General features: G+C 45.9%; 1 protein-coding gene across 2 annotated transcripts in view; it reads left to right on the top strand.

The window, feature by feature from the left end:
• The first annotated feature begins 2,662 nt into the window (after positions 1-2,662).
• Positions 2,663-14,168, top strand: part of ADCY2 (adenylate cyclase 2) — a 401,037-nt gene continuing 389,531 nt past the window's right edge. Inside the window, exon 1 of one of the 2 annotated variants that reach the window (XM_057708770.1) lies at positions 2,663-2,899. In XM_057708770.1, coding sequence (XP_057564753.1) covers positions 2,663-2,899 — 237 coding nt within the window. The remainder of the gene's footprint in view (positions 2,900-14,168) is intronic. The other variant, XM_057708771.1, reaches the window with a different exon arrangement.

Genomic DNA, 14,168 nt, shown 5'->3' with positions numbered 1-14,168 from the left:
ACTTCTCCCTTACGAGTCTCTCAGTACTTTTAACCATAAACCTAAATTACAGATTATTTACTTCTTCCTTCTTGAGTGGGTAAAGGCGGCCATTTATCAATACAAGAGGTGAAGAAGCATCAGGAATTGGAAAGGAGACGTTGCTCCAACAGGAAAAGACTAGAAATGCGCAACTTAGCGCAACCCAGACAGACAGACCTTGGGCAGAGCAGAGCCGGAGGAAGGGAGAGTCCTCACGACAGCACCTGTGCCACTTCCCACTCACCCGGGCTTCCTTAGGAGACGCCGGGCTCTGGATATTTATAAATCCGATTCATCAGCGCTGTCTTGCAGCTTGCTCTCAGAACCACCAAAAACCTGAACTCCCCTGGTCCAAGAGAAAGAACTGAGCCCCGTGGGTGAGTCTGGACCCACGGGAAAGGCTGAGATTTGAATTAGCCGGGGGTTACCTCTACCGCCAGGTGTGGGCAGGCAAAGCGGGGTGGGGGCGGCAGACCAGGAACTCCACAAAGAAGACAGTCACACCTCCTGCGAGGGCGGGAGGCCGTGGGACCCCCAGGAGACATTCAGCGTAGGGGGCTTCTCCCATCCGCTGCCTCCTCCCCTTTTCTCCTCCTCTGCAGGTCTAGGGCAGGAGGGAAGGCCCAGGACTAGGTGGAGTCTGGTGGACAGGGCCCCTGGCCAAGGATCCAGAGTCCCAGACACGCCTCCTTTTTCCTCTCCCATCCTTATCCCCCAGCCAGGATCTCCGGAGCTGTGCCCTTCTCTGGTCTACACCCCCTGAGCAGAGCAGGGGCTATTTACAGCTAAAAATAAAGCCCCTAGAGGTCTCCTGGTCCCCTTTCCCTTCGTGGCCTGGGTCCTGTGGTCACTGGGCACGCAGCTACCCAGCTCACCTGTCCAGCCCGGCAGGGGGACAGGAGGGCCAGAGCGGGCAGGGGGACGGTTCAGGAAGGTTTCTGAAGTGTTAGGCGGTGCCTGGGCTCAGAGCCCCCTGCGCTGGTCGTGTACCGGAACAGACAAGTGCAGAGAACACCCCGTGGGCTGTCTGCTGGTGCGCGAAGGCGGGGCGGGGTGCCTCAGATTCCTTAGGCTTTGGAAGCAGGTGGCATTTGCGGGTCTTGGGTACAGACAACTCTCTGAATAGGAGGGATCCTCCCGAAGGGTGGGCTCCTTCGGAGAGCGCCAGTGAGCTCCCCTACCGCCCAGGGAGAGGCCAGCTGTCTCCACTTCCAGGCGTGTCGGGAGGGGACGCGGCCCCGCCAGACGTCCGCCCCCACGCGGCTCCAGCCAGGTCTCCAGAGCCCCCCGCGCCCGGTCCCCCGAGGGGGCGTGGAGGGAGCGAATCCCAACAGCCGAGCCCGCCCGCACCAGCGCCCAGCCACCCTCCCTGGCCGCGCCCTCGCTGCCACCCCTGCCTGACAGCAGGGGCTCGGCGGGGACCGTGGACCGACCAGAGGGCTCCCCCTAAACTCCCACACGGAAAACCTTGCCCAGTCGGGTACCTCCGAAGTGTGACTTAAACTGAAACTGCAGGGCGCAAGAAAGGCTGCCTACCCGAGGACGTGGCGGGGCGCAGCGTTCAATCACACGGGCGGGTGTCCGCCTCCCTCCTCCACTGCGCATTCGGGGCTGTCCTCTGCCAAGGGGTCTCCTTGCGTCCCAGCGGCTTCGCGCCCCCCGCAGGGAAGCCCCCCTGCCCTCTGAGACAGTGGGGAGGACCGTGAGAGCCCCCAGGCCCGCTGTGCTGAGTTGAAGGAGAAGAGGGTGGAAACCCCCTACCCACTGAGGGATGCGGAGGGGAGGGCAGCCTTCATCCGAGTGCCCAGAGAGTGAAGAGGAGGAAGTCCCGGCGGTCCCCTGAGCAAGGGGTACCCAAGGATGGGAGGTGTCCTCCCCGCTGCGCTCTGCGAAAGTGGGGAGGAGTGTGGGAGCATCGTCGCCACCCCACGCCCCGGAGCCCACTCAGAGACTGGGGGGACTGGAGGGAGAGGGTGCCCCACCGCGCTGCACTTGGAGCTGGTGGAGAGGAGTTAGGAGCCTCCGCAGTCTTCTGAGCCAGGCGGGAGGGGGGGTGGGGTGCAGGGAGCGGGAACCCCCAGGCCGCGCTCGGGGACGGCGCGGAGGACGGTGGGAGCCCCCACCCCAACCACCCCGGCTGAGACCGCGGAGGGGAGGTGGCCGGCGCCCGGGCTGAGTGTGGGCGGGCCTAAGAGGGGGACGCCCGGGGCCGGGACGCCGCCCGCGCCCCCCCGCCCCTCCCCCCGCCCCGCACTCGGCTGGGTGCGCCGGGCCCCCGCCGCCCCCTGCGCGCGGCCGGGCCGTCGGGGGGCGGCGGTGGGTGGAGGCCCGGCTGCGCCGCGCGCGCGCGGGGTCGGGGCAGAGGCGGGCCGCGCGCCCCCTGTCACACCCGCGCCCTCCCGCGCGGTGGCGGCAGCGACGCCGCCGGGAGCTGCCCCCGAGGCCGCCGCCCGGCCCCCGCCCGCGCGTCAGCGCGCCCAGCCCGGGGCGCCGAGCTCCGCCCGCGCCGGAGGCCCCTGCGCGCAGCTCGGAGCGCGGGCAGCCCGGCCGGCCGAGGCGGCGCGGGGGAGGGACGCGGGCGAGCGGGCGGCGGCGCAGCCCGGGCCGTGCGCGCTCGGCGGGCGCCCCGCGAGCCGCCCCGATGTGGCAGGAGGCGATGCGGCGGCGCCGCTACCTGCGGGACCGCGCCGAGGCGGCGGCGGCGGCGGCGGCGGGCGGCGGCGGCGGCGGCGGCGGCGACGGGCTGCAGCGGTCCCGGGACTGGCTCTACGAGTCCTACTACCGCATGAGCCAGCAGCACCCGCTCATCGTCTTCCTGCTGCTCATCGTCATGGGCGCCTGCCTCGCCCTGCTCGCCGTCTTCTTCGCGCTCCGGCTGGTGAGTGGCCTCCCCGCGGGACCTCCCCGCGCGCTCCGGGGCCCCGGGAGGAGAGGGACGCCCCGGCCGAGCCGCGTCGCGCCCGGGGCTGCCCCTCGGCCGGCGGCTCCCTGCCCCTCCCGCCCGCCCGCGGCCGACCTGGCTCAGGCGAGAGCTGCGGGCAACAGAAAAGTTTCCAGGGAAGGTTCTGCCCAAAATAAAGTTGCCGGGGTGTGCACCAGCGGCACGGCCAGGGCGTGCGTTTTCCGCCTCTGCGCACCCGCTGGCAAACTCGCCGCGCCTGCCACCGGCCGCCGCTGCCCGCAGCCTCCGCTCCGGCGGGTCTCCATCCCAATCAGCATCGCGCCTCTTCGCGAGGCCGCTGCCCGGCCCCGGAGCTGGGGTTTTAGTTTGGATCGGACGTTCTTGAACTCTGTGAAAAGCCTGCCTTGGCAAAGGGGTGAAGGGCGAGGGAAAATGAAAACCGGTATATTATTGTACATCTTTGCCTTTAAATCTGTATCATTTAGTCCCATAGACAGAGCGAGATGGGGTGTTGACCTGTTGTGTCTTCATCCTCGAAGTGTGTAAGTAACGCATCGGTGGACCGTTGCTTTCCTATTTCTAGAGAGGTAGTTAGTCGTGTTTACTGTTTGGTACAGGTTATTAAACGGGATTTCATCACTAGGAGAGCAGTGCAACTCCACAGCCGATGTCAGTTTTGCCAATTTATATTTTTCGAGTAGAAATCCTTGGCTCACTCCCTTGAGCAGTGAGGGGAAATCTGTAGATGGCGGTAAACTTCCTGTTACTGATCTGTTGGTGTGGTTCAAACTTTTGCACCCCCTAGGATATGTATGTGCAGACTAGGTGCCAGCCATTGATTAATCAGTGAGATATTTTTGGTCAGTGGTTGATCTGAGGCTGTCTGCACCGAATGATGTCTTTTTAGCTTAGAATATAAACATGCATCTACATTCATGTCCTCCAAGCAAAGGAGTGGGTGTTTGCTTTATTTCACCACGTGTGCAAAATAGCTGTCCTTGGTTTTTGGCAATTTGTTCCTCATATCCTGAGCCAGATGGTGCTCACATATTATGCACGGGAAAACTTATCATCATGGGTTCTTTAAAAAATGAAGTTTTCCTGTACCCCACACGAGTCTTCTGCTGGAATTCAACGAGATAAGAATAAAAATTCTAAGTAAATAGAAGGTCATGATGCTGTGATCACAACTGGGTCTTATATTATGCAACACAGAGCAGAGTGCACCTTAATTCAGTATTCTGGCTATGAGTTCAAGGCAGTCTTCACACCCTTGTTACCAGCCTGGAATGCTCCCTGGAATGGCGTTTTTGTCTCTTCTCACCACTTTTTATGACCAAAGAGGACTTGAAGAGAGACTTTTGCTCAGTCTCCCTGGCAAGAGGGTCTCTAAAAGCATCTCCTTTTCATTTCCATTCCTGCAGGGAAGAAAACGCGTCCCTTTTCCTCTGGAAATCTGTTCTGCCAGGACATTGCTGCTTGTGATTCTGTTGAATCTGTAATTCAAACCCGTTCCGTCTGGTTCTCTTCTAAATGGAAAAGGAGGAGCAGGTGATGGCCTATTTATAGCGCCATTAATATATTTAAAGACAAGTCTGAAGTTCCTGCCTCCCCTACACACACCACTTTGTTTGCTATGGTACAGATCTCTTAACTTCTTAAACCTTGATCTATGTAGCTGTTCTTGAACGGGTTGTCAGATTCAGCACAGTCAGCTGAAGGCTCCCTTCTCTTATTTGTCTTTGATCTTTGTGTTTCTTTACCTAGTTCCTTTACGTTTCGTTTCACGTGGTGCAGATGCTGGAGTGGTATCTTTTTAAAAAGTTTATTCAGGCATCTTTATTTCTCTTGATAAGTCAATCATTCCCACACTCTCCTGGCATTCAGCTAAATCATTCAAAGCACAAAGCGGGCACTTCCCTTTGTGTGGCTGTAGCCCAGGGTGAGGTCTGGAGACAGTGGAGTGGATCTGTACTTTGCTCTACGTAAACCACGCTCTCACTGCTTTGTAAATCCTTCTGGGTGATGAGCTATGCAGAAATAGTCCAGAATCAGGAAGGGTGAGGCAGCCTGGTAGAAAGGCTACCTTCAAGTGGGGACTGGGGCTACTGGGCCTGGCATGGGGAAATGCATGGGAGGAATGGGCACTGTCCTCTGAAACCTGACCTTAGGAAGGACTGGCACAATTCTGAGATCTGGACGACTCATTTCTGTTTTGCTTTTAGCAACATCATAAACAGCAGTTCCACTTCGTAAGAAATGTTCTCCATCCATGTAGTCAATGATGGCTGCGTTAGGAGCATTGGAAGATGGGGCCGATGTTAACATAGAGCCGTGTGCACACGGAGTAGGGTGAGTTCATTTCTCAGTGTGACCAGAGCTTGGCTTCCCAGGAATCTACCTCGGGAGATAGAAATAGCTGCCTGGGACCGGCCCAGGTTTCCACCTTCCAGCGTTTCACTAGAATCGCTAGGCTCTGATGTAATTCAGGAGCTCAGCAGATCTATTTCTGCTGCCTGAAATCTTGGACAGATTCCTTCTTTCCCGTGAATCTGCCTGATTTTGATTTCCACTAGACTTCTACCAGTTCTTGTAGTAGAGAAAGTCTGGCAACTTTCTTAACGCACGTCCATAGTCTCCTGGAACATTTCGATCACAAAATATCATCCTAATATCATCCAAGCGCACAGTGATTTTTTGCTATACATAATTGCCTTTGTGTGCAGTGACTTGAAATATCTCTTAAAAGGAAAAAAGCAAGCTTTGTCTTGACTTAGTATTTCCCTAATTGATGTTGTTCACAAACTGCTTTCACTTAATTTCAATCTATGGTCAATCTGTGCCTCTCTGCATCATTGATCATGAAGTTAAAGGAATCTGCAGAGTATTTTTATTATACTGTAGAAGTAGATTCTGAATTGAAACTTTACCGTCCTGCTTAATGATTTTCTACATACAAAGCGATTAAATAGGTTTAACCCCATATTTGTTAAGAAATATCAAGACATGAAACAGCACGTATGATAGCATGTCTTGAATTTTAATATCTTGTTTAGTATGAAAAAGATTTTCTGTTGCTTAGGATGGAAGTTTTTGATGATATTACTGGGCGTGGTGAACAAAGTTAAACTGCCCCCTGGCATCAGAAAACTTGGAACTAATGAGACCAGACTTTAAGTTCTAAGTCTTATGAAGTAACTTCATTTTCCAAGACTGGTTCTTATTACTACATGCATGAAAACCTCTTCTCAGAATTAAATCCTTTCTCATGTATTATGTCCAAAATCAGCCAGCTTTTCTCAAAATTGGCCTGTCATGGTTAGGAAAGGCTGACATAATTTTTTTAGTTTGTTCGATACCAGCTAGCTCGTGCCAGATTTGTTTTGGCTAAAATTTATGATTAGGGATGGTCACTATCTCAACTAGAATGGAAAAATTTCATTCTAAAAATTTAAAATAATCAGATATTGCAATAAAGTAGATATTTTGGTCTTTTTTTTTTTTTTTTTAGTTTGGTAATGAAACCCAAATGAGTATATACTTTTATCAATATTAAATATGTAATATGTATAATTTTGACAGAATATGATCTATTCTTGCTTTTACTGTGATATGGATGTTAGATCTTTCAAAGAATGACCATAAGTACTTCATTACAAATCAGTTTTCCAGCATCAGGCGTTTTTTCTAGGGGCAGATATAGGAGTGTTTATTTTTTCTGTATGTGGAGAAAGAGTCTTAATTTTTCCAAAACAAATGAATGAGCCCAATCACTGTAGAGGGAAATTGGCTTTATTATTCCAGACTCTTATTTCAGCACCCACACTGGGGGGAAGGATCAATTGGGAGGGGGGGATCAATCCTTCACCCCTTTCCTGGGGAGTGGAAGGCTGGAGAAAGTAGATAAATATGTCTGACATCTCCTCTAAGGAGCAGGAAATTCTCTGCATACTTTCTCTAGTCTTATAATTCTGGGAGTGGAGGTGTAGTGCCATGCTCTTAGGAATTGGAGTGGAGGTAGCTAACGATACATCTTCCTGTGAATTTCTCTATACATGCAGGAGAATCTTACGTGGCAGGTATTTGTAATTTGCAACCAGTAATTCAATAAGTCATTTTAATTATAATTTAACTGGGGTATAAACAAATGACAATGAAAATCTGTAAATTTCTACAGGAAGGGATGTTGCAGTTTAGAGGCCTAGCAGGAAAGGATCCGGAAGCGTCCTTTGGATATTAAAGTGCATAGTTAAATATATGCACAGTACCTTGCCTTCCCCATTTAAGAAAGGCAAAGTGTAATGTTTAAGAACATCTATGTGTGTTGGCATTTGGGCTTTGTTCCTTTCCATCTCTGTGATCTGAGGCAAATAGTTCAACCTCTCTATGCCCCAGCTTTCTTGTTTGTAAAATGAAATGGTACCTGCCTTCTAAGGTGATGGTCTCGATCAGTACACGTGAAGCACAGAGTATGCCTTCAGGAACTGTGGTTGTTACTGGGTCTTCTGTAGTTGCGTTTTCATTGTCGCTGTGAAAAACATGTAGTCACGTAGTATTAGAGCTGGAAGGGCGCTTATGCTATGGAGGAAGAAACTGAAACCCAAAGAGGACAGGCCTTGCCTTTGAGGCTGTGCAGTTGCAGTGCTGGGTGTCTGACTCTGCCCGGGTGAACGTGGCTGGTGATCACTGCAGATCTAGAACCCCAGCTCTGGACCCGGCGCAGCAGCGATTTTCTTGTTGAAATTCAAGCTGATATGAAAGTTCTCCAGCTTCATTCTGTGTATGGAGTTACATTTCCGTTTTTCTCTCTTTTAATGTTAAAGAAACATAGGGATGCTTCCCCACAATTAACTCATTGGGGCGACTTCATTTATTTCCTTTATGCTGAATATCCCCAGGGTCTTCCCCATGAAACAGCACATCCATTTGTAACTTTGCTTTTGTTGGGCTAAGTCTCGGGCATGAATATTTGGCCTGTAAAATCCATTCCTATTGAGCTATGTGTGAGACTTACGGATATTTTTTAACTCAAACACTATTTAAAAGATAGTAATGCTGTTAGAGCTGATCTGTTACTTTGGTGAAGGTGTCTTATGGTCCTATCAATCACTTCAATCTGTTTGATCAGGAATTGCTAGTGATAGGCTAGGTGCTTGCGCGTAATCCACTGGTACCCTGGTTCCTTCTGTAACTCCATGCTGGCATCAGCATGATCTACTGGACCTCACTCATGCTTCCTTCACTGATACTCACAGAGTGCCTACTGGTGCCAGCACCCGGATGGGCATCCCCCTGGGTGACATTCCACCCGGAAGCAGCTCTTCTTCGACACGCTACCGTTTACCTGTCTAAACACTAGGGTGGTCTGTCAGCCTGGATGCCAGTGAGCTCAGAGGGTCTACATCTGGTCCTCTCTAGCTTTGCTGTTCCCTCCAGTGCCTCCCCTCACCTGGAAGCCTCCTCCTCCCTGTGCTGCTTATCCAAGTTCAGACTCTCCTTTTTTTTTTTTTTTTTTTTTTTTTTTTTTTAAAGTGTAACAAGGCGAGATCTCTTTACAGGCTCTCTTCCTTGAGCTTAAACAGTGCAGCCTGTGCTGCCCATTCCTGTCTGTACTGGTTGCTGCCTCTGATGCGTGCAGAGCTCAGTCATTACGTGACGTAATTTACCCACTCCATGCCTGTCGCCTGACGTACAGAATACTTCTGTGAGTTCGCCTCATCTCCTCAACTCACTGTTAGTTCTTTCAGTCAAGAAACTTAGCACATACTCCCCTCCCCCCCCGCCCTGCCCCATTTAACACAGTGCTAACCAAATCGCATGTATAATTTAGAGGGAAGATGCACTTTCCTTAGCAGGTGTCATTCCCATCGTGTAGCCTCTTGTTAAGAGCATAAAACGGTCACTAGACCGGGATCTGGTCTCAGTGTTGCCACTTAGTGTTCCTGAGAAATTAATTTGTCTGCTGTGGACTAAAATCAATAACACAACCAGGCTCAGGGAGACCCTTTGGGAACCAAGTAAGAAGGATCCTGTGGACATTTAGCACAGAGCCGGGCATGTTTCTTACCCCAGACAAATGTCGGTCAGTTTTATTATTATACTTGCATCACACGGGGTTTTCCTTGTCAAGGTCTCCTGTAGATGTATTTCAGGCTGACAACTAAATGAGTACTAGGATTTTTAAACCTGGATATGAAAGAACAGGGGATGTTTTTTTCTATTTATGTGATAAGTATGAGGATAGCTTTGAGTTATTTAAAAAAAAAGATGGAAAAGCGCAGATAGTTTAATTAAAGTCATATTTTGACACAAATTACCATTCTCTATCACTGAAATTCTGCCAAATTGACACTCGTATTGGCCTTCATATTTTTCCATTTTGTTAGCTTCGGGTAATGTTATATAAAATGAACAAGAGTGAAAGATAACATTTACCAGGCGATTCCCTGGCGTCAAGGTGGGAAATTGACACGCATCTGGCAGTTCTGGTTTGCAGCCACAAGGTGTGTTTGGGAGAGAGAAAAGAATCCTTGGGTCAGCTCATGTGTTTGACCCATCTGGCCAGATTAAGGCTACGCTAATGTTGCTTCAGTGTCCTCTTTGTATGAGGATATAGTAAAAGCCACAAGGATGGGAACCGGGAGAGGTTTGGAGGAAGACGTCATTAGTATACCTGTTGCTGACAGCGTTACAAATAATCATCTTTGCTCCCTCTTTTCACTTGGGCATATGCTTCCATCCTCAGATGTCAGTTTCAGGTGAGAGTGATGGGCAGAGTAGTGAGATTCTCAGCCTAAAAAACCCCAAGAGCAGCTCTGCCAACTAGTTTTCTGACTGCCCAGGGCTCTAGAACGACAGAGACAGGACAGAACGAGAATACAGATCTGGGTCACCACTGTTAGGGATGCATAAGGCCAATTGTATCTCAGGGTCGAAGCAAGTCACTTTTTGCTTGAAATGGAAAATTTCAATATTAGTGCATTTAAAATCTATCGAATGAATAATTTATTGCATTTGAAACACAAACATAAAGTACAGTAGCTTCTTTTTAGGACACTGAAATTCTTGAGACGATTTCTCAAGACGATGATTACTGTCTGAGAGAATCTTATGAATAAATCAGGTGTCTAGGGTACCACCCTACAGAAGGTTCCTGGTGGAGACAGTGGTGGACTAGCACTATGGTGATGGGAGCCCTGACTGCAGGGTTTGGGGATTAGAATTTCTACCCATTTCTACCAGTGTCCTTTATCATCCTTCAGACATAATGATGTTGGGATATTATGGCCAGGGCAAGCCAGAGCTCACAGGGGGTGGCTTCCATTCCTACATGCTTACTCCAAAGGCTGAATTATTATGTGTGTTTTAAAAATAAGATTTCAAGCTACTAGTGATCTGTGGGTATGATGAAGGAAAGGGAGTTTTAGACTGGTGCATTAGTAGAACTCATAAGAGCTATGTGATGTTAAAAATTCAGAGGATAAGAAGATCAGATGAATAAAAATGAAAGAAATAATGAAGAAATGTTATCATAATTTAGACATATGGTTGATCTAATATCTAATCCTTTCCCATCATTGACTTGGCAGTCAGTTCAAGCACGTAACATCCATGTTCTTTGGAATTGGACTTTAGGTGCACAGAATGGGATTTATCATTTGGCTAATTTGATTAATCTTTGATTCTTGAGTTCAGTTCTCATTGATATCTGTTTGGCTTGCTTGTTTATTTATACTTAAACATCCATGAACCCAGTCCAAACTAAATTATCCCCAATAATGTATTTCAGTCTGCACACTGTACCTCTTCCATTCCTCTACCTACCTTCAGAAGTAAACTTCTTCATTTTGCACTTTTTGTTATCTTCTTGCTTTTCTTTTTGTTCATTTTATCATACATGCCCTACATATATCATGTGATATATGTGTGGTATAAAGTAGGGACCAAGATACATTTACATATTTTTTTCTTGTGGAGCGTCAGTTTTTACTGATTCATTTTACTTCTTTCCCCATATCTGTTATAAATCAAAATTCCATTTATGAGTGGTTTGTTATGGGCTATCTTTTCTGTTCCATTGGTTAAGTTTTGTTCTTTTTTAATACACACACACAGAGTGTAATTACTAAAGCTTTATAATAAGTATTTATATTGGGCAAGGGAAGTAACATTCAACTCTTTGATTCTTGGTTATTCTTGACTTTTTGTTCTTCCATATAAACTTTACAGTCAACTTCTTTTAACCTCAGTATGAAAAAACTCAAGTGGGATTTTGTTAGTGTTATATTTAATCTATTGATTCATTGCTAAGAATTGATATTTTATGACATTAAGTTTTTCTGTCCATGGACATGGGTCATCGCTCCCTTCATTTATGTGCTTCAGTATTGTTTCACAGTGTTCTACAGGCTCTTCTTACTCCTCAATACCAAAGGATGTTTTGTATTTTATTGCTTACTGTCAATGATGTTTTAAAAATTATGAATTTCTACTCTCTTGATGATGTAAAATAATATAATTGAATTTTGGATATTATTTTTATATCTACACAACTTATATCCTTTTTATTACTAGTTACTGAAATGCAGATTCTTTCAGGTTCTCTATATAGACAGTCATATCATCTGCAAATAATAGGAGTTTTACTTCCTTTTACCCAATATTAAGGCATATTATTTCTTGTATTATTGTTCTGGCTAGGAACTCTAATATGCTATTAACAGAACTTGTAATTATGGATACACTTGCCTTTTTTCCTAATTTTAAATAGAATTCCTTCATCGTGTATCCATTTAGGATGGTGTTGGTTATAGATTTTTATAGCTATCCTTTGAGATTCAGTTTTGTTCTAATTTATTGAAAAAGCTTAAACGTGATTGAGTGTTGAGTTTTACCAAATTGAGATAATTATAGGATTTTTTGTTGTTTTTTAATATCAAGGCAATGATTAATTTTCTATTATTGAACAATTTTTACATTCCTGATACAAACACAATTTTTATGATATCTCATAAAATGTTGGATATGAAGTACTAACATTTTGTTTAAGATTTTTGCAAACATATTCTTTGGTGAAATCAGTTTGGAATATTTCTTTATCAAGTTATTTTTCTTTTTTATAAGTTTTTCTGGCCTTATAAAATAAGTCATTTTTAGTTTTCTAAAAGTTTTCATTATGTTAGAAAGAGTTGATAGAATTTGCTTAGAGAACCACATGGGGTTGTTGCTTTCTTTGTAGAGAGATTTTAAAATTTCTGCTTCAGTATCTTTGATAGTAATAGGATTATAGTATTTCTAACTATTTCTCAAGTCAGTTTCAATGAGACTTTTCTAGGAATCTTTGCATTTCATCCCAGTTCTCAAGTTTAATGACTCCCAGCAAAGCCAACTTGACAATGACAATAGGACCATTCAGTTCAACTTTAATGATGACCAGTTTCCCTCTGAGCAGTTTTATTATTGCACATGTTTGCTGATGGGAAGACTTGCAGAGTTTTTCAGAATTATTGTGCATTTTACAGTTAGATCTATGATCCATTTTGAGTTGATTTTTGTGAAAGGCTTAAAGTATATATCTGGATTCATGTTTTGCATGTGGTTATCTATTGAGTTGTTTCATCCTTTCTCCATTTAATTGTCTGTGCTCCTTTGTCAATATCAGTTGACTCCATTAATGTGGGTCTTCCCATCCATTGATCTGTTTGTCTCTTCCACATTACCACCCTGTCTTGATTATTGTAGCTTTGTACTAAGTCTTGAAGTCAGGCAGTGTTGGTCCTCCAACTTTGTTTTTCTCCTTCAACATTGTGTTGGCCATTCTGTGTCTTTTGCTTCTTCATTTAAAATTTAGAATCAATGTGTTGATATCTACAAAATTAACTTGCTATGATTTTGATTGGCATTGCATTGAATCTATAGATTAACTTGGAAAGAACTGACATCTTGACAGTATTAAGTCTTCCTATTTATGTACATGGAATATCTTCCTATTTATGTACATGGAATATTTATTGAGGTCATCATAGTTTTATAGAATATTTTAATTAGAATTATTTTTTATTCTTCTCACACCTCATGGTAAAATGCAGTATGACTATATATGGAAAAAATGAAAAAATATATTTTTTATTACATGTCACACACACCACACACACACACACACACACATAAAATACAACATATTTAAAGTCAAATGCAGCTAAAGGCTAATTTCTTTTTTCCCATTGACAATTGTTCAGGATAGCTTGTGGTAAATAAAATATATAATTATTTAGAATGCAGAATTGGCATCATTTCAATAGTGAATAGTCAGACTATCATTGGTGTAAAGTACTGAGATTTGTAGGCATGAGGGAGTGACGGTCACCATGATAAGAATTTGTCGTTTACGGTGCACCAGTGATGTTCTCAACCCCGCCGGCCACGCAGTGTCTGTGTTGCTGTTGATGTGAAGAAACAGGGGCTTAGGGAGGCCCAGAGCTCACCCTGAGTTACAGTAAGTGATGTAAATCGGTTTCTACCTTCAGTCTTGTCAGACTTCAAAGCACTTCACTAAAATCTGCTTTTTAGAGAAAAGAAGTATTTCACACTAGACTGTTCTTTACCATCTAAAAGGAAAGCAGCGTTGTTTAACATAACATGAAAAACACACGTGGAAAAGAATGAACATACAGAGAATCTGTTGCTCCACGGAAAAACCTCCAAGAAGCAAAGCCACTGTCACATAACAAATAAAAGCGATGGGTGTTTAATAGGCCTGGCAATGAGAAGTCATCCCAAATTACCCCCAAAATGCACTGAACATGAAAGGATGAAACGGTCCAGGAGAGATAGGAGCCCATTATCATGATAGTAGGTAATGCCGTGCTTGAGCTCTCTTCCTTTTAAAGGCATTTTAGCACATTTTATTTAGTTTGCATGGTATGGTAAATTTTTTAAATCTTTTTAAAGACGTCTTAAAGGCATTTTCGCACATTTTAGTACTAATAAAGCCATTTTAGTACATTTCATCTCGTTTGTGTGAAGTGGTAACATTTTTTTTTTCCACGAAGGGAGGAGGGATTGGGACACACAAACATATTTAATTGAGATCGACAGTGTTTTCACTGCTTTCGTTCACTTTATTTTCAGCTACTCTGTTTGTTTTATACTCTGGATTTTGAAAACTCAGCTTGCTCCTAAGGAAGCAGCCACGGGTGAGATGTCGTGGCTTCATTCATCTTCCTGTCCACTGGGGCCGGGATGA

Source organism: Hippopotamus amphibius, chromosome 15 (assembly GCF_030028045.1).
Source record: "Hippopotamus amphibius kiboko isolate mHipAmp2 chromosome 15, mHipAmp2.hap2, whole genome shotgun sequence".
Lineage (NCBI taxonomy): Eukaryota > Metazoa > Chordata > Mammalia > Artiodactyla > Hippopotamidae > Hippopotamus > Hippopotamus amphibius.
The sequence above is the reverse complement of the archived record's forward strand: the minus strand, read 5'-3'. Positions and strand labels throughout refer to the sequence as shown.